Raw genomic sequence first — 25,557 nt, 5'->3', positions numbered from 1 at the left:
GTGAAACGTGCCCTTAGGGGATGCCACGCACTCAAATTCGGGTGGCTAACTCCACCGGCGGGACGTGGATTAGGCTTGTGTAGGGGCAGTGCCCATTCTCGCCCGGCGAGCGGGTTGCCTGCACCCCGATTTCAGAGATGTAAGAGCTGCCTCCTGCCACGGCCTCTCGCCGTGCTGGGAGGTTCCTCTTCGGCATCATTCTCTGCCTGTTATTTGGCAGTAAGGGTTTATCAGATTTTCAGGCAGATGATGCTGAAGCCAAAGCCTCCAGCCTGGTCCCAGAAGGGGATTGATGCTGGGATTAACCTACAGACTCAGAACTGAGTTGTGAACCCCAGCCCTTGGATGAACTTTGTGAGGCTTAGGCATAAACGCAGAGACAGGACTAGCTGTCAGCTCCCCCCTGTGTCACGGGCTGTCGGCTTGAAAGGACAGCAGCACGGATTTTTTTTATTGTTACTTGTCCCTTCTCCAGCTGCGCAGGTTGCTTAAGAGAATGGCACTCCGTGGAGTTTGACCCATGAGCCCTGATAGTGAAAATAATACACTTCTCACCAGAGCCACGGGAGACCGAAGGAGAACTTCGGGCAATTAGTTTAACTTTGACTATAAATATTCCTTCTCATTCCTTGTGACACTGTTAACAGCTCCGCTGGCAAATCCCGATTCTCTGGCAATATTTAAGCTGCCTGTCAGTTGGCAGAGGCTCGGTGGTGCCCGGCGCAGGGAACAGAATGAGACCCAGCTGAGCGCAGTAAGTTCCCTTTCAGCTTCTACCTCGAGGCGGGGAGCTCTGGTTGGTGTGTGGGGTCGGGGCTGCGTTTCAGCCCCGGCGAGCGGTGGTGTCTTTAGGAGGTGGATGGACCCGGGAATGCTTTAAAAAATCCCGTTGAGGAGGCATTTAGAGCGATACGGTCCTCCCGATGGGTTACTCGAGACCCACGTGGGCTGCGCCTCTCCCGGCACCATTGATAAAGGGCTGGCTTCAGCCGCTTCATTTCAATGCCACGGGTGTTCCTTCCTCACAATCTCTGGCGAGGAAAGCGCTGCCGCCTGTGCCAGGAACCGAGGGAGACCGGGCTGTGAGCTGAATTCATAAAACGGGCAAAATTTCCACTGGGCCGTGGCAGAGTTAAGATCTGAAATCAGAGCAACGGAGTTTACTGCATTTTTCTACTGCCCAGCCTCGCCCCCGGCCTTGGGAGCTGCGAGAGGAGCTTTAACCGGGCACCTCTGCTCTGCTCCGGGGATTTCTCCCGGAGCGGATCCCGCGTTTCCTTTCTCTGCTGACGGGCACGCCAAAGGGAGAGACACGACTCTCCGAGTGAGAGGGAGCATATGCAGCCTACAGCGCGGGCTGTGCTGCCCGCCCGCCGCGGGCCCGCGACGGGGAGAGTCCCGGGATGAGATGAGAAGGAACAGCAACGCCAGAGCTGCGTAGGAGGAAGTAGGAAATGTCAGCGCAGGGTTAGCAGCTTCCCAAGGCTGGCACACCAAACCCGGTTTTTCGTTTCCTAGTTAGAGGTTGAGCATGCCGGTAAAAAACTCAGCAACAGCCAAGACAGATTGCCTCTTAACGAGGTAAGATAGCACTGATCTTCTGACCATCAGTGCCCTGTATCCTTGCAAGGCAGAAGCTCCCAAGGAATTCAGCGGGATCCAGGGGATTTATACGGCACAGAAAAGGCTCGGCCGAGGTGCTGCAAGCCCCCGGTCCCAGCCCGGCGCTGCCACCCAGCCAGAACATGGCTCTGTACCACCTTTGGCTCCGGAGGCTGCTGATGTCTCAGGCTACAACCCCCCCCAGCTGTGGAAAGCGGGTGACGGGATGGTACCTGCCACTGGAAACCTCCTTATTTATTGCCTGACCTTTTCATAAATGCACAAGCCCAGCAGCCCTGCTCCAGGCAGAGCCGGTGCTGCAGGACTGGGTGTAGCAGGGACACAGGGCAGGGCTTGTCCTCCTGAATACTGCCCAGCGGGAGAAATCACTGCATCTCCGTCACCACCGCGCTTGTGACTCCATTCCCTCTGCCGTGTTCTCATGCCTGGGCGTTGAGTGCCCGGCGGTGCCGGCCAGCAGCCCAGTTGCACTTCAGGCAAGTCTTCGGGCCCCAGGTGAGTTAAGGGCAGGTTCCAGCTGCGGTTCAACCCATCGGCAAAAGGCTGAAGCCGGCAGAGGTTGTGAAACAGGCGACCGTGGGACAGGGCGGCTGTTTCGGTCTGTGCTTTGCTGCGCGCCGGGAGTTCGGAGGAAGAACTTGTTCGACCGCTTGTTGTCCGGCTGTCGGTGCCGGGAGCCCCGGGCTGGTGCGGGCCACCCTTCGCCCCACCTTCCTCGGCCTTTTTGGCAGGGGGGAGCTTGTAAGCGTCACCTTACAAGTCCAAGAGAGGCCAAAGGACCTGGCCAGGCGCGTAGGCAGGAGGACGAGGACCAGCCGTCCTGGTGACGCCAGGGCTGGGGGCCGGAGCTGAGCCGGCTGCGAGGCAGCGCCGGGGCGCGCTGGCCCTGATCCTCTTCGGAGGAACCGTCTCCTCGGCTCAGCAGGGTAAGAGAAATAACCCCAAACCTGCTCCGTGGCTGGAGTGCGGCGGCGAGGTGCTGGGCTCGGGGGTCCCTGTGACCCACGGCCAGGGACACCCTGAGGTGGTCCTTGGCCCTGGCTTGGCCACCGCACGGCTGCCACTCGCCTCCCACCCCGCTCTCACGGCGGGGCTGAGGTGAGGGGAGGAAATGAGGAGGAACTGCACTACTCCAAATACCTCCCCAAGCTCCTCGCATGGACTTTATCCTAACCCCTCCTGCCAAAGGGCGGCAGCCTGGCTCCACGGGTGCCCTGGAGAGCCCTCGCAGGGGTCCCACGTCTCCTCACCGGGCATTTCTGGCGAAGAAAATGAGGTTTTATTCCCGTGGGAAGCACACGAGTATCTCACCTGCAGGAAGTGCCTGTGCGGGCTGGTGAGCAGGAGGGAGCCCCGGCTCCGGCCCCGGCTCCGCCGCCGCTCGGTGCCGGTTTCAGGCCGCCCCAGCCCATCCCGAGCACCCTCTGCGCCCGGGCTCCAGCTCTCGTTGTGGCGAAGGAGGAAAACGCCGCCGTTCACGTGTCTTCACAGCCTGGCAGCTCGTCACGGGCACGTTTCTGGCAGCCGTTTCTCGTCAAGGCCAGTCCCGCAGTGCTGCCGCACTGGGAGCCGTGGGCTGCCATCGCTGGTTCTATCACATCCCAGCCCTTTCCTCCGGCTGTTCCAGCGGTTTGCACCTCTCTGATGCGGCCATTCCTCTGCCGGTTAGGAAATTATCCACTGCAAAGGAAATCCAAGCAGCCCACAGCTGGCCTGCCCGCTTGGCAGCATCTTCACATCACAGAACGGGCGTCACGGACGAAGGCACAAGAGCCTTCACCCCAGCCCCGGCACGAGCAGCACCGCAGCCAGAGCCGATAACCCCGATTTATTCAAGAAACAGCCAAAACCTTCACAGTGCTGCCACATCCTTTCCTAACCATGCAATCCGTTTTGTTTTGGTTTTTTTTTTTTGGTTTTTTTTTTTTTAACAGATATATGCACCAAGACAAAGGAGCACTCGACCTGCGTAAGAAGCCATGGAGACCACCAGCAGCACTCCCTCCCCTGTGACCCCCCCGTGGGAAGCGTTTCCCCAGAAGTCGCTGGACTCCATAGACATTGCTGTTCTGGTGCTGTACTTCATATTTGTCCTCGCTGTTGGGCTGTGGGTAAGCAGATACTGTTAAAAGCTTTCACCTGTGCCCTATTACACTGAAAAACGTGGCTGTTTTGGCCTCAGATTATTTTACTTTGGCTCAAATCAGGCTGCACTTCACTGGATTCAACTGAACAAGCGGAAAGACGGAGTTTACAGGTCCTTTTCCTCAGTTCAGCCTGGGGAAGCGTCCTCAGTGCTCCAGAGGAGAGCTGTTCAGCTCTAGTGTTTGCCAAGGTTTGGAGGGCCCTTGTAAGGAAGAGGGTGTCTAAGTACAAAGTATTGCTTATAATAATGTTCTGTTTATCCAGGAAGGAAATGCTGTCCTATAAATCACCTGTGCTTGTCCGCAGTGGTCTCGACAGCAGATTCCGTAAATTAAAAATACTGCTTATATATAATTAAGGCAGAAGGACATCCTTTTGGCACCGTTTTTGTAATAGCAAAAGCACAGTCTGGCTGTCCTAAGGCAGAGATGAATAGTTGCTCCCTCCAAATGTGGTGCATGACTCTCATGGTATTGCATGAAACTATCTGAAATCTCCGAGGAACAGGAGTCCATGAGCAGTGCGTGCAATGCCGAGCATTTCTCCTGGCTGTGCTTAACAACCGGGGACGTCGGCAGTTCTTGTCCAAATTGCTTGCTTTCCTTGTCCACCTGGAGTGATTTAGTTTGCTTATCACAGAAAACATTTAATCGGGATGCTGAGCTGATAGAAAACTGCAGGTGGCTTACAGCACCGGCCGGTCCCTTCCCTCGTCTGCTGCTCTCTCGTCCCCCAGGATTTCCCAGCAGCAACTGCAGGTCCTCCAAGAAACCCTTCGCTTTCTTCTGCTGGCAGCGGGGAAATCGCTTGATGCTGCTCTGAGCAGCAACTGCAATAATTGCCGAAACCTGTGTTCTGCTTTTCTGCTTTCCCAGTCCATGTGGAAGACGCAGCGCAGCACTGTAAAAGGCTACTTTCTGGCTGGAGGACAGATGGTTTGGTGGCCTGTAAGTATCTTTATCATTACCCGAGGCTACAGCAAGGCTGAAAAGCACTTCTTTCCAAGCAGAACCTCTTTTTCCAAACAGAAAACAAAAAAAACCAACAACAACAAAAAAAAAACAACCCCAAACCAATAAAACCAACCAAAAGCCCTCCATGTTTTGCAAAGGCCCAGTTATAATAGTGCAGGTTTTTTCCATATTTGAGACTGGGGAAGCGGAGCTGCTGCAGGGCCCCTGCCGCAGCCCTGCGCGAGCCAGCCCGCAGGCTCACAAAGCCTGTCTGGCTCTACGTGCTTTGAGCTGGAGACTTCCAGCAGTAACTGGGTGGTCCCCATCACCCACACAGCTTTACGTCGAGCCGGTCTGTTAGGTGGGGTGTCTCACGTGGGCTGGGCTGGTGAGTCAGTACGCACAAAGATAAGAACCTGACGACCTGGCGTTTCTCCTTGTTACCTCCACCTTCTGCCCTGCTCCCCCACAAGAGACTAGACCCTGGTTGGGAAGCAGGATGGCCCTGAACACGTCCTCAAACGAGTGGTAGGCAGCGAGCGATGGAAGAAGCTGGAGAGAGGTACCGGAGCCACTGAAGGTGCAGGCAAAAGGTGGCAGAGGGGGACAAGGATTTCACATCCCGCACAGTCATGAGTGGGGGAACAGCATCCCCGTGATCTCACCAGGCTGAGGACAACGCCTTGTGCCAGGGCCAGATCCTGTTGCCCCTCTTTCTCCAGGTGGGCGCCTCCCTGTTTGCCAGCAACGTTGGAAGTGGCCACTTCATCGGCCTGGCTGGGTCGGGAGCTGCCTCGGGAATCGCCGCGACAGCCTACGAGTGGAACGTGAGTGTGGCAGGGCGGCTCTGGTAGCCGTCCCCGCACCAAGGAGGTGCCACACAAGGGCACAGGTCCGGCGGCTCCCACACCGGCTGCGCGGGCCAACAAATCCCTGAAGCCTCAGAGGGGTAACCCGGACCCCGTGTCCCCCCTGATCCCAGCCTTGACCACCACCTCTGACCTTCCTTTCCCTTTGCTTTGCAGGGGATGTTTTGTGTTTTGGTGCTGGCCTGGCTCTTCCTTCCAATTTATATAGCAGCAGGGGTAAGTCGATGGGCTGTTGTGCCCATCAATGATTTGCTGATATTTAAACCACCTGTTTGGCTTAAGGGCTTAACCATCTCCTGCTGTGCTGCTTCTGGAAGGCGGGGTGCGAGCCACGGGGCACCCAGCAGTGCTGCTGGCCTGGGTTAAGGCGGGGGAGCTGCTGCCCAGGAACAGCACTGAGGGGTTGGGGGGGGGGGGGGGGGTCAGACCCCTCTGCTACCCCAGCACCGGGGCAGGGTCGCTGCATCTCCTGAGGGGGTGGATGGAGGCTCTTGTATCGCAGGTTACAGTGAGCCTTGCGCCAGGCATTGCAGCAAAGTCAGTGCTTGCTAAGCTCTCGTGCCGGCCTAAGCAGGCAGCGGGGAACCAAATACCAGCGCGGTGAGAGGAGCAGGGCCCCTCTGGTCTCCTGCCAGTACAAACCGCCGGCTTTGGGGGGGGAGCCCCCCGCGCCCCACGGCTGCCTGCCGCCTTCTCTGACGGGGCGTCTCCCGCGCAGGTTACTACCATGCCGGAGTACTTGCGGAAACGTTTCGGAGGCAAAAGGATTCAGATGTTCCTGGCGATTCTCTACTTGTTCATCTATATCTTCACCAAAATATCCGTAAGTAGAAAAAAGTGGCAACAGGCTGAATTCACCTCCCTTTGGAGACAGGTGCTAATCAGCGAGGCTGAGAAATCCAACCACTAGCCCTTAGGACAGGGTGTATAATCGAAACACCTGAGGAAGGTAGACCACAGTTGTTTTGAGAACCTACACCAAAAGAACAGCTTATTTTTTTTTTCCGATTAAGCATCTGAACGCTTGCTACAGTAGGAGGGAAAGCTAGGTGGCAATGCAATAGCTCATTGAAAGGTTGTTGCGAGTGTGGACGCATCTGTTGTTAGATTTTGTACGTCTGGCAGCTTACCTAGTTTCTTTCCTTCGCATATTTATCGCCCGTGCAGGCAGCAAGTGCTGGTATGTGCGGGGTGAATAAGAACGTAGGAGTCGGGTTGTGTTTAGGGGGGAAAGTGTTTAGCGATTTATTGCACCTGTTTGATGTAGTGCCTCGAATAAATAACCGAACCAACCCTTGCGCAACACCTCCTGAGCTGTTTATTAACGGTGCGGCAGTGCGTGAGGCTGTGAAGTCAGACGGGTCCCCGCTGGTGTTTTTCCTGGACGTACGGGGCCAAAGCGGGACGCGGTGTCTGACACCCGCCCGTGGTCCCCTCGGAACACAGTCGGGGGGCTCAGGTGGCGCCGAGGCGCTGGGCTCAGGTTCTCCTCTGGGAAAAACCAACCACGGGATGGGAATAACACAACCCCGCCGCGTTCGGGATGCTTTTGTACCTGTCTGTCGTTCCGTGGTGTGCTTGTCCTAAAACTCTCCTAAACCGCAGCGTTTCCACGTAGCTGCGGAGCTGGCCGGTCAGGGCCGGCTCCCGGCCCCGAGGACACCCTTCCTCCTTACCGCGCCGTCACCGTGTCCGCAGGGAGGGACCGGGGCCGGGGGGGCAGCCAAGGTGGGGGGGTTTGCACCGCGGTGCCCCGCTGGTGCTGGGGGCAGGAGACGAGCTCACCCCACCCCGATGCCTTTTCCCCAGCGAGCTGTGCGTGCTGCCCCGCTCCCTGCACAGCTCCATCGCCGCTGCCATCCCCCCCCCCGCCCCGGGGAGACCAGTAATAATAAAGGGTTTAAATAGCAAATCGAGCCTGGTCCTGCCGCAGAGGACGTGCCAGGCGGAGAGGACGGTGCAGGGAGCTGCGGGGTCACGACCAGTTACAAACCAGGCGGGTCCCATTGAAGGAGACGGCGTGGTCGGCTAAACTGCTCGCGCTCCCGGGCACTACCAGCTTTGAGGGGCTCCGGAATAGCGTCGCTGCAACGGCGATAACCGTCCTTTTTCCCCAGGTGGATATGTACGCCGGGGCCCTCTTCATTCAGCAGGCCTTGCACTGGGACCTCTACGTCGCTGTGGTGGGCCTGCTGGCCGTCACGGCCGTTTACACGGTCGCGGGTACGTGGCTGAGCGCCGGACCTCACCGCAGAGCTGAGCGGTGCCGTGCGTCCCCCTGCCCGCGTCTCCCGCGCAGTTTGGGTTTGCCACGGGTAGGGATGATGGGGTGGGGTGGGGTGGGGGAGCACCTGACAACTCCCCTGTTAGGGAAAATTTACAACGTAAGAGCAAATGAATCCCCCTTATGAGGCCGTATCAGGTACGGATGGGTGTCCGTGCTGCTTTAAGGAGAAGCTGTGCCCGGGGCATTTGCACAATACATTTTTTCCTCCGGGCTTTTCGGAGGTATGAGTGATTTCCATAACAATGAGCCGTGTAATGCGGAAAGCATTGTCAATCTTGGATGCCCTTTCAGGGCTTATGAGTGGCCAAGTGGAAAAAAGCCATGCACGGAGTAAGCAGCAAATCCCTAACAAATAAAGGTTGCTCCTTTCCCAGTGCTCACCCCTAGTGATGTTGCTCATAAAGATCTCTTTCCCCCTCCCTGCCCCCCTCCTTTTTTTTTTTTTTTTTTTATTCGCCTCCTTATTCATCTTGGGCTTTGTGTTGGAGTTTTTCCATGTATTTCCCGTAGAAGTACTTATACTGGACTTTGGCTTTTTAGTGGCAAAATGGTGACTCATTATGATTCAAACCATGAGAAATTTCAGCCAAAGTGTCGTGCACGGGAACTGGCCGAGCTGCCCCCCAACACGGTCGGAAGGCGCCAGGCAGGGGGCTCGGCTTACGCCGCTTGTCAAAAACTTCTGCAGAGTGTGAGATGCGACGACAGGACAAACCCCGTTTCCCCCAGTTTGCTGCTTCTCTGCTCTCTTAGGTGGCCTGGCAGCTGTGATATACACGGACGCTCTGCAAACTCTCATCATGCTGATCGGGGCCGTGACTCTCATGGTCTTCAGTGAGTGTTTCCCGGGGGTTTTATTACTGAAACTGTCATAGGAGCTTTACCAGAGACAAGCTGGATCATCACAACTGATTACTCAGTTGGTGTTCTGGGAACTGCTTTCTAGATATTATCCTGCTGGAATATATGCTTGTACAAATAATCTTACAGTAGTTCTCTGGGTGGTAAAAATGCCAGGGGTACTCCCTGAAAAATCTCCAAAGAAATACGTTTGGAGCAGGATTACAGGTGAACGAGCACCTTCTCTAGCCAGCACTTTTAGCGTTATGCTATCCCCCCCCCCCCCCCCTCAATGTTGGAGCCAGTAGCTTCTGATTTTTAAAGAACAGTTGTGGAGGATCACCCATAGCAAACTGCAGAGACTGCAAATCAGAGTAGTGACCCGGGAAGATGTGATAACTGCTTCTCATGACCTGTCTCAGGCTTTGTTGAAGTTGGCGGTCTTGAAGGTTTGCAGACAAAATACTTCGATGCCATTCCCAGCACACGCAAGGAAAACAGTAGCTGCGGCTTGCCGAGAGAAGATGCTTTTCACATTTTCCGAGACCCTGTTAACTCTGACCTGCCCTGGCCGGGAGTTCTGGTGGGAATGACCATCCCGTCCCTGTGGTACTGGTGTACAGATCAGGTGGGCTACTGCTTTTTTCTTCCTTTGGCTTCCAGAACATGCTGTTGGTTGTTTGAACCTGGTTCCAAAGCCAGGGTTTGCAACGTAGCCTGGACTGGTTTACTATTTCTGGTGGGAATTTAGTACAGTCTGATGGCTTCAATCCTAAAGATGCAAAGCTTGATATGCACAACTAAATTTTGGGAATCACTTCAACATAAAATGGGGTAAGAATGCATTAATGTGAATTAATCCTAGTCTATAAAGATGTTTTCTGTTTGTTTGTTTGTTGTTTTTGATTTGGTTTTGTGTGTTTTTTTTTTTTTTAACTTATTGTTTCTTTCTGTTTGTTTGTTTTTGTTTTTGTTTTTTTTTTTTTTTTTTTAAAAAAACATTGGGTTTTTTTGTTCGTTTGCTTGTTTTTTTAACTTAAGCATTTCACTTCCTGTGAACCACCTGTGAATTCACTCTTTCAACTTTCCAGGGTCTGACCACCATCCCTCCTAGTGACACCACCAGAGCCAGGAAGACTGAAGCCCTAAGCAACCTCCTGATGACCCCGCGGCACTCTCTTATTTAACTCCCTTTGCTCGTTTCAGACTGTCCTGCTTTGACAGGAGAGCTGCTGACCTGGCCGGGCTTAGCCACCAGGTCAGGGAAGTCCCCAGCAAAGGAAGAAGAAAATTCTAAGCCTAGTCTGATTAGTTAAGGAACGGATTGTGCAGCATGCTATGCTGCAGAAGCAAGGCTCAGATTTGATGACCTTTCAGGTCTATGTTTCTGTAAGGTGCTCAGGATCTGAAGCAAGAATTATAAAGCTACAGCCAAGCTCTGTGTTCACCCTTCTAAGATTTCAATAGTTTAGAGGAGAACAGAGTATATATACACATGAATGCAATTGGTATCGCATCATCTACAGCTAGCTCCTCTCTGCTGACAGCACACCAAACACATTTCTTAATTTCTAGGTCATCGTTCAGAGGTCCCTTGCTGCTAAAAACCTCTCTCATGCCAAAGGAGGCTCCTTGATGACCTCCTACTTGAAAATTTTGCCCCTCTTTATGATGGTAATGCCAGGCATGATCAGCCGAATACTTTTCCCAGGTAAGTGCCGAAGGAGAGATCTGTTCCCTCTATCACAACTGGCTGTGCCAACCCAGTGGAGCCAGAACAGCCTTTCCTGAATAAGTTAAAGGTTGCAACGTGTCAAATGCCCCAAGCATGGAGCCGTTTTCTTCCGGGCACATAAACTGGAGCACGCGCGTGGTCCCGCAGCAGGCCCCAGGCGCTGCTCCGCGCACGGTGCCGGGGGGGGGCTGGCGTCCTGTCCCCCAGCAGCTGTGCCGAGCTGTTGGGAGCTCGCCACCCGCAGCCGCTCTGCTTTTGCTGTGCCCTTAGCCCCCCCCCCCCCCCCCCCCCCCCCAGCAGCTTAAGCTTGAAATCCAGAGGCACCACCTTGACCGCGGCACTGCTCACGGCGTGGGACTGGGTGGGTGCGCTCGCCCGTGGGGAGCTGTGCCAGAGGCGGGGGGAGAGCCTTAGTCCTCAGGTGGGCAACGCTCCTAGAGAAGTCTTAGACGTGCAAGGCAGGCCAGCCGCCCGGACTGGTCGTGGCTTTTGCGTGGAAGGGAAAACAGGGAAGCCCCGTGCTGCCCTTTCTCGCTGTGTTGAGACAGTCCTCTGTCCTTTGCTGGACGCTTTCCAAACTTCCCAGTATTTCCCTTAGAAGGCAATTTCCAACATTCAGTAGACTAACTTGTTTAGATATATCGGTTTGCGGTGGCAATGGAATACTGCCTCTCGCTCCCCCTTTGCTTATTTTAGATCTGGTGGCTTGTGCTGATGCGGAAATTTGCCGAAAAATCTGTGGCAACCCGTCTGGCTGTTCCGATATTGCTTATCCTAAGCTGGTCATCGAACTTCTGCCTGTAGGTAAGGAGCTTGGCAATTCTGCTGGCGCTGATGGGTACGGTACGCGCTGGCCAAAAGGTGCCTGTGAGAGAAGCTCAGAGAGGAAAATGCCCTGCAACTGTAATTTCAGTGGGGTTTATGTTGGTTTTGGTGAGACAGCAGCAAGGGACAGCATGCAAAAGGAGAGACGGGTGATGATCCACTCTTCAGAGGTCTAGTTCAGTCGAATTTGGGTAAGAGATAAATCGCAGATGTTTAACAATGAGAATTAACTGTTAACACCTCCCTATTACTGCCAGTTTAAAATAGGGGCTAAAGACATTTTTAAAAGTCTGTTCTAGCTCCAAGAAGAATTTGAGGACATCCTACAGTGGGGTTACTGGGGATTCCTCAGCGTGGCTGTACTTCTGTTTCCAGGACTCAGGGGCCTGATGATGTCCGTGATGATAGCAGCTCTCATGTCCTCCCTGACTTCCATCTTTAATAGTGCCAGCACCATTTTCACCATGGACCTCTGGAAACACCTCCGTCCCCGTTGCTCCGAGTGGGAACTCATGATTGTTGGCAGGTACGGAGAACTAGGACATGCATATTCTATCAGAGCCTGAGCATCAGGCACATTTCAGTCAGAGCCTTGCAAGCTGCCGCTGGAAAGGAAGGGCCTGAGCTAACAGTAATGGCATCTTTTTCCGTGCACAGGGTCTTTGTGCTGCTGCTCACCGTGGTCTCCATCCTGTGGATCCCACTGGTACAGGCTGGCCAGGGCGGGCAGCTCTTTATTTACATCCAGTCGATCAGCTCCTACCTGCAGCCCCCCGTGGCAATGGTGTTTATACTGGGTTGCTTCTGGAAGAGAGCAAATGAAAAGGTAACGACCCCGCCGTGCTCAGCACCGTCGCCTCTGGCCTCGCTGTCCTCAGGAGGGTCCTGCGGGTCAAACCACCACCCCAGGCTGCAGTTCTGCCGCCTTTTGTAGCGTTTGGGAGAACAAATGCACCCAGACCTCCCCTCTGCTCCGCTCTGGGGAGACCCCCCTGCAGTGCTGGGGCCAGCTCGGGGGCCCCCAACAGCAGAAGGACCCGGAGCTGCTCGAGCGGGGCCAGAGGAGGCCACGGAGATGCTGGGGGGGCTGGAGCAGCTCCCCTGGGAGGCCAGGCTGAGAGAGTTGGGGGGGTTCAGCCTGGAGAAGAGAAGGCTCCGGGGAGACCTTCGAGCGGCCTCCCAGGGCTTAAAGGGGGGATAGGGAAGGGGGGGAGGGACTCTGGGTCAGGGGGTGGGGATGGGACAAGGGGTAAGGGTTTTAAGCTGAAAGAGGGTGGATTTGGGTTAGATCTAAGGCAGAAATTGTTCCCTGTGCAGGGGGTGAGGCGCTGGCCCCGGGTGCCCAGAGCAGCTGTGGCTGCCCCCTCCCTGGAAGGGTTCAAGGCCAGGTTGGACGGGGCTGGGAGCCCCCTGGGCTGGGGGAAGGGGGCCCTGCCCGGGGCAGGGGGGGGCACTGGGGGGGCTTTGAGGGCCCTTCTGACCCAAAGCGTTCCACGACTCATGCTCCAATAACAAACACCCTCTCCCAGGGCGCGTTCTGGGGCCTGGCGATCGGGCTGCTGCTGGGCGTCATTCGGCTGGTGCTGGACTTCATCTACCCAGAGCCCCAGTGCGGTGAGACCGACCTCCGGCCGGGCGTGGTGAAATACATGCACTATCTCTACTTCTCCATGGTCCTGGCCGCCATCTCCACGCTCACTGTGCTGGTCGTGAGCATGCTCACAGAACCCCCCGCGGAAGAAATGGTGCGTCACCCCTTCAGATTTCTTCTTTTTGTTTTTGTAAAGGGTTTCCAGGATGCCCCACACTACCTCCATGGGAATAATGTGGGGATAAGTAATCTGGAAGTGGAAGTTTCCATTCATTCTTTATTTATGATCAGGCTTGCAATGGCCTGTAACAGCAATCCTTCCTCTGCTCCAGCAGCCTGCTGCCATTTAAGATTTTGGTCCCATAAATCCAGAGTCCCACCCTGGGAACTGGTCAACAGTAGATGCTACAAAGAGCTGTTCTTAAGTTCAAACACGTGTGTTTAATTCATGACAAATTAGCTTTTTCCCTCTATTTTCCAAGAAATTCCAGCTTCTGGGTCATCTTTATCAACTCTCTTACTAATTTAGTGAGGAACCATTTTTACTCGCAGAAAAGAGAAATCAAGGGCAGAGAGCACACTTCCTCTGGAACAGGTTTGTGCCAGTTTGACTATTTTCAATAGATATACTGAGGCTACAGAAAAACATTAATAGCAGAAAGGAGGGCCTGAGGGACCTTCAGAAATCATACAGCCAACTCATCCTCTTGCTTCAAGACAGGACTAACCCGACACATTTCTGAAGGACCTGGGGAACTTATTCTTAGAAATCCCCAGAGAGGGAGGATACCCAGGGAGGTGTGTGATCAATTTGAGAGCTCACCTGCCCCTCCCGGGAGCAGTTTTTCCTCATCTCCAACCTGAATCTTTCCAGCTTCATGTTGTGCTCATCCCTTCCTGTCCGCCCTATCGTTGATATTGAGAACATTCCTCTTTAATGAGTCTTTTCCACATTTGAAGAAAATTATCATATCTCCCACCTGCCTTCTCTTCTCTCAACAACCCCAGTTCTTTGAGTCATTCCTCCCTGGCCACAGTTTCCATTCTTTTTGCTCCCTTCACTGACCCGCTCTCAGCCTGCATCCAGTGACGGGCCCATGCAGAAATGTCTCCTCCTCGGCAGCGGAGAGTGAAGAATGCCGTCCTTCGGAGAGCGTAGCTGTGCCAACGGCTGTCGTGTTCCAGACAAAACTAAAGGCAGCACGCCGATGCTAGCCATCGCTTCTGTAGTCACCAGCTGAGCACTTGACTGTTCACCCGCTCCAAGAGAGCAGGAGAACAGATTTCAGCCCCTCTAAGTATTCTCTCTGCAGGCTGCTCTACTGCTCAGGTACTCCTTTAAACAACCATGAAAGCAGTTGTCTTTAACACCACTCTTCATGCCATCAGATAAGTCGGCTTACCTGGTTCACACGTGGGGATCTACCAGTCAAGCAAGACCTAGCAGTCAGCCCTTCCCCTGAAGCTGCAAAAGGAGTGTGTGAAGCTGAGCGTCCAGCTCTCCAGATTGATATAAGCATTGCTACTGAAAATAGTTCAAATGATAACAAATGTAAGTGCTCCAACATCATATTCAGTAATACCTACACTTAACAACCCTAGGCATTATGTAAAGGCTTTGAAGACGAGAAACGTTAGCACTACTTCCTCTGGATTTCTGTAACTTCAGGGCATGCTAGAAGGTTTCTACCTGACAGTTTTACCTAAGCAGAAATTTAGTTTCTTTTCCATCTGCTGATGGCATTACATATGCTTGAAATCAAGAAGGAGCTGGATGGGATACAGAAAGCCATGCCCATTGTCCTGCACTAGTGACTGGTGCTGCTTGCACACGCTGCAAGGAGAACTGGTTGGAAAAGGGGAGGGTGGAGGAAAACCACAATTATTTTCATGAAATTCCATTTCTGTTTTTCAGTGATGTTTTCTGATCGACTCTAGCAGCAGGGAGAACCCAGAGCCCTGGGCGGAGTTCTTGACAGATCAGTGAAGGAGGATTTACATTTTTTAAAACTTGTACTTGTCGGTATTAGGTACAAACACGCATAGCAACTCATTCTGCATTTTCCAGCGATGATTATCATCAATTGTTTTTGCCAGGCTTGGGACACTGTTATGTAACTTTGCAGCTTTTGCTGTGTACTCTTTTGATCTATAAAAAGCTGTTGAAAAGATCAGTAAGTTAATGAGTTATGGTGCAGATCTCCCAACTGCTGGGGCGTCTCACGTTTGCTGTGCACGAGCGCTCTCTTCCCAGCGTTTAGTCATGTACGCCCTAACCCACACCAGAGCTGGGAAATTTCAATTTACACGTGTGTGGCGTGGGGTAACCTTAAGTGGACTAAAGCACGCACTTGCAAGAGGAAGCTGATGGGCACCAAGCAGCTACAGCTGAGCTTTTAGGTTTGGTCTACTGTTTTCGTTTCTTAAAATGTTGGGAACAGCAGAACTTGAGCTCAGAGCTCCAGGGAAGGATGAAATTGGTGTTACAGCCCCAAAAGATGCTGATTGAAGGGCTTCCTACACCTCAGCGTAGCTAGTGTTTTCACGTAAAGAATGCTGGTGCGTTTTTGCATCAAAACCCTTTGTACAGGACCACACTGATACATTCCTGGGATTTGTTTTGTTGGTGAGATTTAGACCTCACTGTTGGCTGTCTTTTTAGGTACGACTGACGCCAAAGGGAACTCGAAGCTGCTGACCACCTTTCTGTGGCTCTGCGGGATGGAGCGCAAGCAGGAAAACCCCGAGAACGCGGCACCGCCTAAACCCGAGCCGCTTCCCGTGGCTCCTCTGGAGGAGACACCGCTGGTGAAACACGTCCTGAACATCAACTTGCTATTATGTGTATGTGCTGGGCTCTTCCTCTGGGCCTACTTCGCATAGCAGTTGGCTATGCGATTCCAGATGCCACCAACTAATTTTAATCGGTGTAAATAATAATGATTAGCGGAGGGTTAATGTAATTCTTAATGCTTTCTAAATTTTATTTCTCTATTTAAGAAGACAGACCTTTTCCCTTAATCCTTTCCTTATTTCTACTGGGGGCTCTTGGCTGCGAAAGGTGCTGAGCGCTCAGCACTGGCACTGTCAGACCCGAACTGGCAACAAGAAGACGGGTGGCAAGAGCTAAGGGAGGCAGCTAGGCGGAAGAGGTTTGTTCGGTTGTTTTAAATATTAAATGAAGCTCTTTGGGGTTAGAGCACTGCCTGGAATTGAGGAAGTCTGGCTTCTCTTCCTATTTCTGCCTCTCTAACCAGCTACAAGCACTCGGTTCCCCTTTGGTTCAGCTCCTCCACCCGCGGGGGTGAGGGACGTCTCCCAGGGCCCGGAGTTTGGGGGTCTGGGGGGGCTCAGCCGTGCCCCCTCAGCCCCCTCCCTGGGGCCGGGGTGCGCAATTAATGCTTCGGCGAGGTCTTGCTGGGTTAAGGCTGCTCCGGGCTGGCGGGGCCGGCCCGGGCCAACCCCGGCACCCAGCGCCCCCCCCCCAGCCCCAAACCCCGGCAGCACCCCCCTCGCCCCCCCCGGGCACCCCGCAGCCAGGCGCTTGCACCCCCAAACCCCCCGGCTGGGCTTAAGGGCCCACGGGTCACCCAACGCTCCGTCCCCAGCGGGGCCTTGTGCTGCCCTGTCCCCCCCCCCCCCCCCCCTCGCCGGGGGCCCGGTCGGAGCTGGTGCCGGGGTGTGAGGGGCTCGCGGGCGGCGCGGGGCCGTTGGCGGGCTCCGCCGGCTCCCTCAGGGGCTCCGCCATGGCGGCGGCGGGGCGGCGGGACAGGCCGGAGCCGGCGGCGCTGGGGCGGCGGGACCTGCTGTCCCTGAGGGGGGAGCACCTGGGCCGCGCCGCCGAGGTGCGCGGGGAGGCGGCGGCGGGGGGGCCGGGGCTCCGCGGCGGCGGCCGGGGCGCCCCTGCCCTCCCTCCCCCCTTCCCTTATCCTCTTCCCCCCCCCGCAGTGCCGGTTCCCGCTGCACCGGCTGCTGGTGGTGGCCCGGCGGGGCGAGGCGGCGGCGGCGGAGCTGGCAGGTGGGTGTCGCGGCCGGGACGGGGCAGGGGCGAAGCCGCCGTCGGCCCCGGCCCCGCGGCGGGGGTTCGCCCGGCCCCCCCCGCGCCCCCGTTTCGGGCTCCTCGCCCCCCGGTGCCATCAAACACTGCGCGGCGGCAGCACAGGGGACCCAGAGAAGCCCAGGGCGCTGCGTGCGCGCGGAGCCGTGATACACAGAAGCCTCGGAGCAGCCCATAAAATACAAAAATACAATTTTGTTAAACCACATAAAGAGAATTGTCACTTGGGGAAGCCTTCCTAAGCAAATGAAACACAACTAGGAGAAACCCTGAGGGAGAGAGAATTCGTTTTTCAAGCCTGATACTGTTTTTGCAACCAACTCGATGACTTTCTCAACACACGACTTTCTCAGGCAACTAATGTATACCAAATGTTTCGTCTGATGAATGAGATGCATTAAGACTTTTTTTTTTTTTTTTTTAAACGCTAGCTGTAGGCTAGGGCCAGTGTGGAGCGGAGCCAAGGCTCCGAACGCTGCTGCGGTGCTCCCCAGCTGGGGCCTTCAGGTGATCCAGCTACAGCAGCAGCAGAACTGCTGTAAACAAACACTAAGGGCAATTTTAGACTTCAGCTACTGAATCAGGGCAGGTTTTGGTGGAGCTTTAGGAGCCAGTGTGAACTGCACTGCTGCATGTGTCAGGAAGCGCTTCCCGTGGCAGCGATGCCGTGTTTCTTCTGAATAATAAAAGCTTGATCTGTGAATCTGCTGCCTGTGGCAACTGAGAGAACACAGGACAGACCACGCAGCACTGACTTGCTGGAAGCATCAATATAAACTAACAAACCACCAGTTTTTCTTTCGAAACAAGGTTATCACCAAGGATTGTTTGAAAACGCATTAGACCACTCAGGAGAACAAGTCTCAGGTGTGCTACTTCTCTATCCCAGCTGTATTTTTCATGTAGTAGAGGTAAGGGAAAAAGGGAGAAGGGAAAGCCCATGTAGGGCAGCTGATGAATTATTTTTACGTTCACAAATTAGTCTGCGATATGCAATTCTATAAGAACTCTACCATTTCCTTTGCAGTCTTGCAGTAGCACAATCCATCTCATCATCCGAGATTTAGCTTCTCTCCAAAATCAAGCTCATAGGTAAGTGTTTCGTCTTACCTTAGATGAAACAAAATTTTAACAGAAATGGTAGAATGCTTCCTTAAGCTTAAACTGAAGGTCAGCTACAGTTATATCAAGCTTTTATTCTCCCACTGAACACCTGCTGACCACTGAGGAGCTGCATTTTCCGGTTACCACGACCCATCGTCCTGTACACAGTCAGCAGCTGCCCCGCTGCCCCCAGGCTCTTCCCCAGGTCTCTGCCCTGGAGCCCATCTTCAAGACACCAAGACTTCAACTGTCAGCAGCCTTCACAGGTGTTAGACAACAGGAAAATTCCCTCCTTAGGAATGGGCTGTATTTCTATACCCTACTTTGTAAACAGTTGCAGATGTATGTACTGGAATGCCAGAAATTATCTTTAGAGCATTAGCCACAGCCTTCCAGCCTGCTGTTTGCCCTTTCAGCACTACCTAACCAGTCCCACAGCGTTCAGACAATTATTGTCTTTAGCTTAACCCTAGGTTTTCTCTAGGGCCCTGTATTAATTCACTGAAATCCAGGTTCATGAAAGCTGCATCATTTTCTTCACTGTGAATGGAATTGCTATCAAAGCAAGCTACCATCACACTCTGCGTTTGCTTGTTAAATCCCTACTGTTCTTTACTCACCCCCGATCTGACCAGCCCGCCCAAGACCCACGCACAGTACCTTGGAGCACAATTAGAAAAGGTTTTGGCTGGCTGGGGTGGGAGGGGTGCACCACGCTGTGTGCATACAGTCCTCCAGCATAGCTTTAGGAATGCAAACAACAACTCACTGCACAGTTTATGAAACTTGACCATCTGATAAGAACTTGCTGTACTTTAGGATGGAATTCACTCTCTTTCCACACAGTGCTTTACTCCAGGAAATTAAAGTTTTAGTGGTGGCACATAACATCCCCGCCAGACTGTTCTCAGACTGGTACGTGGCAATAGCGACGCCTCCCGTGACACGTCCCCAAGACTCAATGCAATTGGAGTCTACAGCAGAGGTGATCAGAGAGTGCCTCGCCCTCCTACTCAAACTGGCAGACTGTATTCAAAATTTTGAGGTACACTTCAAATAACTGGGATCTAAGAAACGCGCCCCCAAGAATCCCCCCAAACTACACAAGCAAGCAGCCCCACTTGTGTTTCAAGCAGCATTTACAAGCACATACACCTGAGCAGATTCTAGAAGCAGTATTAAAGCATTACAAGACAACACTATTTTATTCCAAGGTTCTTTCTAGACCTCTGTAGGGTGAATTTGTACCACTATTTGACTAATCCATCAACTGCACCAACCTAGCTTAAAGCCAGGTGAAACCAATACCCTACACTGCTGCGCTCCTGGGCACAGAGGAGACCAGGGGGTTGGGTAAATGGGGGTACCTCCAGCCCTGCTCTTTCGGGCACATTTCCAACTTTAACTGCATCATAGGCTCTGTGCTCTTATCGTAACTGTATTGAAATATGCTGTTTATTATCAAGGATGACACTGAGGATACAAATGAGAATGCACACACGCTTGCACCTGAGCTGCTAATCCCGGCAGAAGCAATTGACTATTTGTGTAATGCTGAAGAATGTGTTAGTCCAGAAGATTTTCTGAGAATTTATTTAAGTCCTTCACAACCTGCCCTGGATTCAGGTACACTGCCTACAGTTTGAGCTAAACATCAAATGTAGTCACAGAACTAGAAGTTGGGGCTCCTGACACTGAATTCTGAGTTACAAGAATTTGTTACAGTGCCAGTGCAGTGGCAGAGGAGAGCAGGACTACACCCACTACTGGGGGTCACCTTCCCTGTTAAGGGATGTCTGAACAGGAAACACTGGGGTTGTAAACTGGGGCATCAAGAAGATAGCAACTATAGTATATGCAATGTGTCTTGTCAAGGCCTTTACGAAATACAGTTTAGTTTGTAGTTAAGCCCAAGGTCTAGCTTAATAACTTCAATAAAATGTCCTCTGGAGTATTAGGGAATTTACAAGTTAAGTAAATGAATTCAGCTAGTTATATGAACGTTACCTCAATTGACTAGTTTCCTCTCCCCCTCTCTTTCGCAGAAACTGTGTGGCCTGTTCCATCTCATTTCTCCGTGTGATAGAGGCTGTATCCAGCGTTCCTCGGTGCAGCTCACCTCACTTGTGTTTAACGTGAATCTACACAGTAAAGAATAGATGCAGGCTCAGTCCCAGGACGCTTCCACTCCAGTCCTCAGAAGAACCAGCTGACAGCCAGCGACTCCCGAGCTGCAAAGCCCAGGGAACGACCATAACCTTCACTGTCCGCTGGAAGCAGTGGTACTCACAAACTTGAATAAAGATGCCTTAAGTTGACAAAAGACAATCTTTAATTTTATAAACGTTCACCCAACTGACGAATCCAAACAGCTGTTTCAAAGTTCTTTCAAAATTCAACCATTTTCAATGAGAGCACAAAAAACACTTCCACAGTTTCATCTTGAAACAGTTGCAAGTTTCACATAAACAAAAGCAGGCTTGGTTAATACAAATATCTATGAAATAAGTATTAAGTACTGATCATTAAGTAGCAATGAAATGATTAAAGATACAGTAAGTTTCCTCCTACAGTATGACAGTCCTTCAAGGCACTAGAATACATCCACAGTTTTGACAAGGTGACTGATAACCAGCAGTCACCACCAGCACTCTGGCATTTTTTTGGTTCATGTTTTAAAAAGAATCTGCAGCAAATCAGTGAGGGAATGTCTCTTGCAAGGCATCTCCTTGTAATGTCTAAGAACTAGAAATAAAAGTCTAACCGTGACATTAAAAAGATTATTTTCGTAATACATGCACTTTAAATAACTAAGGTTCTGCTTCTTATTCTTTTGGAATTTTTGCTAATACAATCTGTATTAGCGACAATCATGCTTCCTATGCAAGTTTCTGCAGTAATTAATTCCTTCCATCCAAGATGTGGAAAACCATTGTTGAGACACAGATCATTAAACTTCTTCTGAAAGGCTAAAATCACTTTCTCTGTGATGCACAAGTCACAACCCTGCACATTTTTGCCATATCGTCAAAAGAAGCTTTTCACTGTTAGGTCTGTTAGTTTTCCCACCAGGAGAGGAACCTTGAAAAAGCTGGAGTTTCCGTTACAGAGCAGTGCTTTCCGTATCATTGTCGAGATCGAGCAGGAGGTGGTTGTGCAGTTCTTTGCTCGCTGTCTCCGTAAGAAGCTCTGAAGAGGGGTTTTGAAGTGGTTCTTGAATACTGGAGCTTGAGTCTGAACAAAAACAACAAAATAGCAAGTTTAGCGGTCTGGACAGTGCCAGTTCACTCACTAGAGCATTTCTGGTGCGTTTCCTTAGAGAGAAAAGGGAAAGGAAAGAGCAACAAAGGCTTTTCAAACAGAGGGCTGGCACATATGTGCACGTGCACACGTGGACATAAAAAGGCTAAGCCAAACTAAAAAGCTTATGAGCTGCTTCTCCTACATACCTTTTTTTTTTTTTTTTTCAGTCTTGTACATAAAAGAAAAAAACATTGCTTTCTGAATAACAGAAGACAGCAGGTACAATTTAGTATCAGATTCCTCAATGCTCCTTGAGAGTGCTACCTTACTCCAGACTTTCATGTCAAAACACACTGGTCACTCAGCAAGAAAACCTGGCACCTAAATCAGCAGCCAGGTAACCATCACCTATGACTTCTGACACCATACGTGTTCTTATTGCTTCTAAAAAGAGGCACTGTCCCAAAAAGAGGAAAAAATTCTTTAAACCAAATGCAGATTAAACCTCTTTCCTGTGTATAACAGGAAACACTATGTTCTTTGCCTCTTCTGGGGGTGGGGGGGAAGTTTTTTCAAGCCGAGGTGTCCAAGAACCACCTCAAAATGTTGCATTTCTGGTGACTGACTGCCCTGGTAGTTATAAGACCAGAAAAATCTGTAACAGTTCAAAAAAAAAAAAAAAAAATGTAACTGAAAATATTTTGGAAAGTTAATTTATAATATGCCACCACGTCACTTACTGCAATCCAGCAGCTGTTCCAACCAGAAAATAATTCAGATCACTTAAATCAATAAAGGATCCAAATAAATTCCTTGCTTTTAAACATAGGTGGCATAGACAGGCATCCTATAAAGACTGTGACTCATCTCTCAAGCATTAAGTCTTAAATTTAGCCCAGAAGTCACTTTCTAAATGTTCGAACTGCACGTTTCTGTGCCAAATGACGCAGCAGAGGTGAAAGCAGACACAGAACTGAAGTCTGAGTGCAGGCTCCCCTGCTGCCCCCCCAGCCAGCCTCACGCGAGGCGCAGTGATTAACAGCACCACCGACTACAAACCACGGGAGCTGGAACTCCACCGTCTTACGGCCTGACACTGATTACGCAGTTAAGTGTTTGCATCCGTATTGCTGCAACTTTCCCCAGAACGTGATGCCCGGGTTCACCTTTTCTTGCCAGGTGTGAACTACACGTTTTCTCCCCAGTCTTGTATCAGTCTCGGGGAGTACCATATTCTGCTAAGACAGCACGTCAGTGGTAAACAAAATCACCCGAAGGCACAGAACAAGCCATCAGTACTGTTATGACTTGTTAAACACCATCACCTGGGCAATCCCTCAAACAGATTTCTCCCCCCAGCCCTTATTCTCCTTAGGAAAGTCTCATTACTGGGCTATACCCCAGGACCACCAGTGTCTTGTAGCACCTATGAGGTGATCACTGTTCAGCAGACCTTTGGTAGTAACAAAGAAATAATGAATGGGGCTGCTTTAAAACAAAGCCTCTTCACTGAGCCTCACATTCACGTGTTTAAAGTCCCCGATCCATGAAACCAAGTTTCATAACATCAGCAGCTCTCCTTTATCCCCACTGTACTGTGTAACCCCTGTTGCTACAAGAGATGAAAATTTAAATACTTTTAAAGGCAGTTGATTTAAACTTTAGATTGTTTTTTGAGTCATCTTTACTCTTGTTAACAGAAACAGTACGACATAAAAGAATAAACTGCAATTGTGTGAGTTCCCAAATCCTTCTCGCATTTTTCTCTTCCTCAAAATGTTCCACACTGAGCTTGACCTCAGAAGAGACGAGCACAGAGCCAAGAAGCAGAGGCACTGCATCCTCCCTAATAGCTAACGGTACCTACTGTTACCTTTGGACTTTCATTTAAAGGAAGGTTCAAAAGGTGTGCTTCGACTTCAGATGCAGGCACAGAAATTCTCCCTACCACAACTGCACACTGAAGGATGAATCAGAAAAGGAGGTAACAAAGTGTGAGGTGACACAAGAAAGGAGTATTTGTGACAAACAGTGGTACAGCTACATCAAATACAAAATGAGCCTCTGTATAAAACACGTGGATTTCTAGATAGGATTTTCTGTACAAGGAAGAAGTACAACGTGAAACTGATCAGTCAAAACATGAACAACTTGACACACTCTAGTCTCCAACACTTTTAGTACGTTAATGTAAGAGCGAGCATCAAACAGCCATTCCTTTCGCATGCCACGCTAATGGTAATGCAAGCAAGCAGTGTTATTTGTGACAGGTTAGTAGTGGGCATTAGCACAGACACGATTATGAATTAGCAACATTGTTGGCCAATCATATGCCTTTTCCTTACCATTGAACTTTCCAATACAGTTCCTACTGAATGCAGGTCAAACATCTAGATTATTTAATAAAATCTTTGATTAGAATATTCTTTTCTAGGGCTTAATACTTTAATACCATAAACAGAATTTGAGGCATTACTCAAGTCCAATACAGGGACAAAGGAATTCAACAGTAGCCTGAAAACAATTCAGAATTCCCATTCTGATATTACGAATTTTGCTGGCAACTTAATTTTGGCTTCCATTATTCCCATCTGTCTTCCCTCGCTCCACTATTTACGGTTAAAACTAAAACCGGCTATTTCACATTGTGAATTAGATATGTCAGTCTATAAGTGCTTATATGTGCACGTGTAAATGTTAGAGCAGATACTCTTATGCAGTGGTGTTAATTCAGAACAAATATTAATCCTTTAAAAAAGATTGATCTGGAAAAGGTGGATGACCCTGTACCAAGTATACTGCTGTAGGTAAGCCAGAGTATCACTTCAACTGCTCCTCAGGTTGTTTTTTTTTTGCAAAACACACTAGATTTTTCTAGGTTCCTTTATCGGTTTTGCTAGAGAATCCTTCATCAGCAGCTTTCCTTTACTGGTTTTCCTGCCTCGCAGCTTTCACACTGTTGTTCACTGCACACAGCTTCCACGGCCAATTTGCTACGGTTTGCGCTTGAAAGGAATGGTATTAAGGCTCTCCAGTTTTAACACGCTTTCATTTCAACACTGTCGACTTCCATATTTTTGTATATTTACGCAGACTGCAGGACAGCTGTGTACCTCTGCTACGCCTGTAACCTCGCCGAGCAGGAGCCAGCCCCAAGCTGGAACTCCCAGCCCCGCTGCGCCCATCGCTGCCCTGCAGCAGATGCCTCCTGTCCCTGAACCCCCCAGGAACAGAGCAGCCCCCTGCACACCAGCTGGGTATGACTTAGGAGGCAAGTATTTCTCCAGTTACTTTGGGGTAAAACAAACCCTGCTTGTCTGATATCAATAAAGCAACGTCCCCAGAACCAGAAAAATTCCAAAATGGAAACAAACACTGTCAACCTATGAAACACAACTCAGAAATGAAGGTTAAGTCTTTCCTTGAAGTTTGGCTCATCAGCATAGTCCCCACTCTTAACTTATTTGTAAGTGCTGTAAAGATCCAGACTTCAGCCTTATTTCCAAATTCAGGTTTTGAAATAAATTATCCTTGTATTTTAATGATACTGACAAAAAGAGCAGAAGTACAATAAGGAAAAGTCTGTTATTTTAAAAAGCAAAGCTACTTTTTAGTTGCTTAAGCAGCTCATTTACTGCTAGTTCCTCAAATTTAAGAAAACTGTACTTCCAGCTTGACTTCTCAATCCAATACTAATTTAGTATCTTCCCTGTAAGCAGTCGTATCTTGAGATAATTCAGGAATGCAGCCTCAACTTTTCCAGGCTGCCATGCAGTTGTTACCTTAAAGGTAGCATCTCTTACCCACCACGTCTGACTAGGTCGATTATTAAAGTGTCATTTGGCAGCTGCGATTGAACAGACTAGTACTATTAGTGAGGCTGGAGCTGACAGAATGCAAATGCAAACATGCCAGAACGCAGATGCTGCTGCTGGGTGCTCTTCTGCAAAGGGGTTTAGTCACATGAACGTGTATTTGCCAAATAAATTCCAAGTAGTTAAAAATAACTGAAAACCTAAAGTGAAAGCTACATTCAAATGCAACCATAAACCACTGAATTGTAGGAAAAAGCATGACCTTCAATATTTGCCTGCACTGAGGAGAACAAACCCTTTTTAAACGAGTCACTGCTTCACACCTGACTTTGTGGCCTCCTAGGTCTGGTGACTTTGTATGAAGTGTCACTCACTTCATTATACTTTTACAATTTGTTTTAAGGAATAGCTTAATGTTCACAGGACTATTAAAATTAAGCAGCATAGGTCATAAAAATCTCTTACAAACA

At 50.8% G+C, this 25,557-nt stretch overlaps 3 protein-coding genes across 7 annotated transcripts in view; 2 read left to right on the top strand and 1 right to left on the bottom strand.

Annotated features, from left to right (window-relative positions):
- The first annotated feature begins 775 nt into the window (after window positions 1-775).
- On the top strand, window positions 776-16,080 carry SLC5A11 (solute carrier family 5 member 11). Its single transcript, XM_042798413.1, has 16 exons — window positions 776-2,549; window positions 3,558-3,734; window positions 4,644-4,715; window positions 5,444-5,548; window positions 5,747-5,806; window positions 6,309-6,413; window positions 7,708-7,813; window positions 8,631-8,711; window positions 9,140-9,345; window positions 10,293-10,428; window positions 11,149-11,256; window positions 11,653-11,803; window positions 11,935-12,103; window positions 12,807-13,022; window positions 14,258-14,420; window positions 15,531-16,080. Exons 2-16 carry the CDS (start codon window positions 3,603-3,605, stop codon window positions 15,749-15,751), a joined length of 2,031 nt encoding a protein of 676 aa, XP_042654347.1. The 5' UTR covers window positions 776-2,549; window positions 3,558-3,602; the 3' UTR covers window positions 15,752-16,080.
- Window positions 16,081-16,614: 534 nt separating this feature from the next.
- On the top strand, window positions 16,615-20,347 carry TEX47 (testis expressed 47). The gene is made up of 5 exons (XM_042798891.1): window positions 16,615-16,640; window positions 16,817-16,886; window positions 17,953-18,017; window positions 18,876-19,074; window positions 19,496-20,347. The coding sequence occupies exons 1-5, from the start codon at window positions 16,615-16,617 to the stop codon at window positions 19,673-19,675; spliced, it is 540 nt and encodes a 179-aa protein (XP_042654825.1). The 3' UTR covers window positions 19,676-20,347.
- Window positions 20,339-25,557, bottom strand: part of ARHGAP17 (Rho GTPase activating protein 17) — a 47,876-nt gene continuing 42,657 nt past the window's right edge. For 2 of the 5 annotated variants that reach the window (XM_032992049.2, XM_032992050.2), the window contains 2 exons: window positions 23,618-23,662; window positions 21,160-21,263 (listed from right to left, as the gene is read on the bottom strand). Coding sequence is in view for 3 of the 5 variants with exons in the window: in XM_032992050.2 (XP_032847941.2) it covers window positions 23,655-23,662 (8 nt within the window). In the remaining 2 variants the exon portion in view is untranslated. Of the gene's footprint in view, window positions 21,264-23,617; window positions 23,663-25,557 lie in introns of all 5 variants that reach the window. The other 3 variants (XM_032992047.2, XM_032992051.2, XM_032992048.2) reach the window with 2 other exon arrangements.

This window comes from Tyto alba, unplaced genomic scaffold, assembly GCF_018691265.1.
Source record: "Tyto alba isolate M040663 unplaced genomic scaffold, T.alba_DEE_v4.0 Super-Scaffold_28, whole genome shotgun sequence".
In the NCBI taxonomy this organism is placed as follows: domain Eukaryota; kingdom Metazoa; phylum Chordata; class Aves; order Strigiformes; family Tytonidae; genus Tyto; species Tyto alba.
Note: the sequence above shows the minus strand (reverse complement) of the source record. Positions and strands in the feature narration are given on the sequence as shown.

Coding starts and splice junctions, on each gene's coding strand:
- SLC5A11 (XM_042798413.1), top strand. CDS start 3,603: ATGGAGACCACCAGCAGCACTCCCTCCCCTGTGACCCCCCCGTGGGAA. Junction 3,735..4,643: donor TCCTCGCTGTTGGGCTGTGG/GTAAGCAGATAC, acceptor CTGCTTTCCCAG/TCCATGTGGAAGACGCAGCG. Junction 7,814..8,630: donor GGCCGTTTACACGGTCGCGG/GTACGTGGCTGA, acceptor CTGCTCTCTTAG/GTGGCCTGGCAGCTGTGATA.
- TEX47 (XM_042798891.1), top strand. CDS start 16,615: ATGGCGGCGGCGGGGCGGCGGGACAG. Junction 16,887..17,952: donor GGCGGCGGCGGAGCTGGCAG/GTGGGTGTCGCG, acceptor TTTCCTTTGCAG/TCTTGCAGTAGCACAATCCA. Junction 18,018..18,875: donor CTCCAAAATCAAGCTCATAG/GTAAGTGTTTCG, acceptor CTTTCCACACAG/TGCTTTACTCCAGGAAATTA.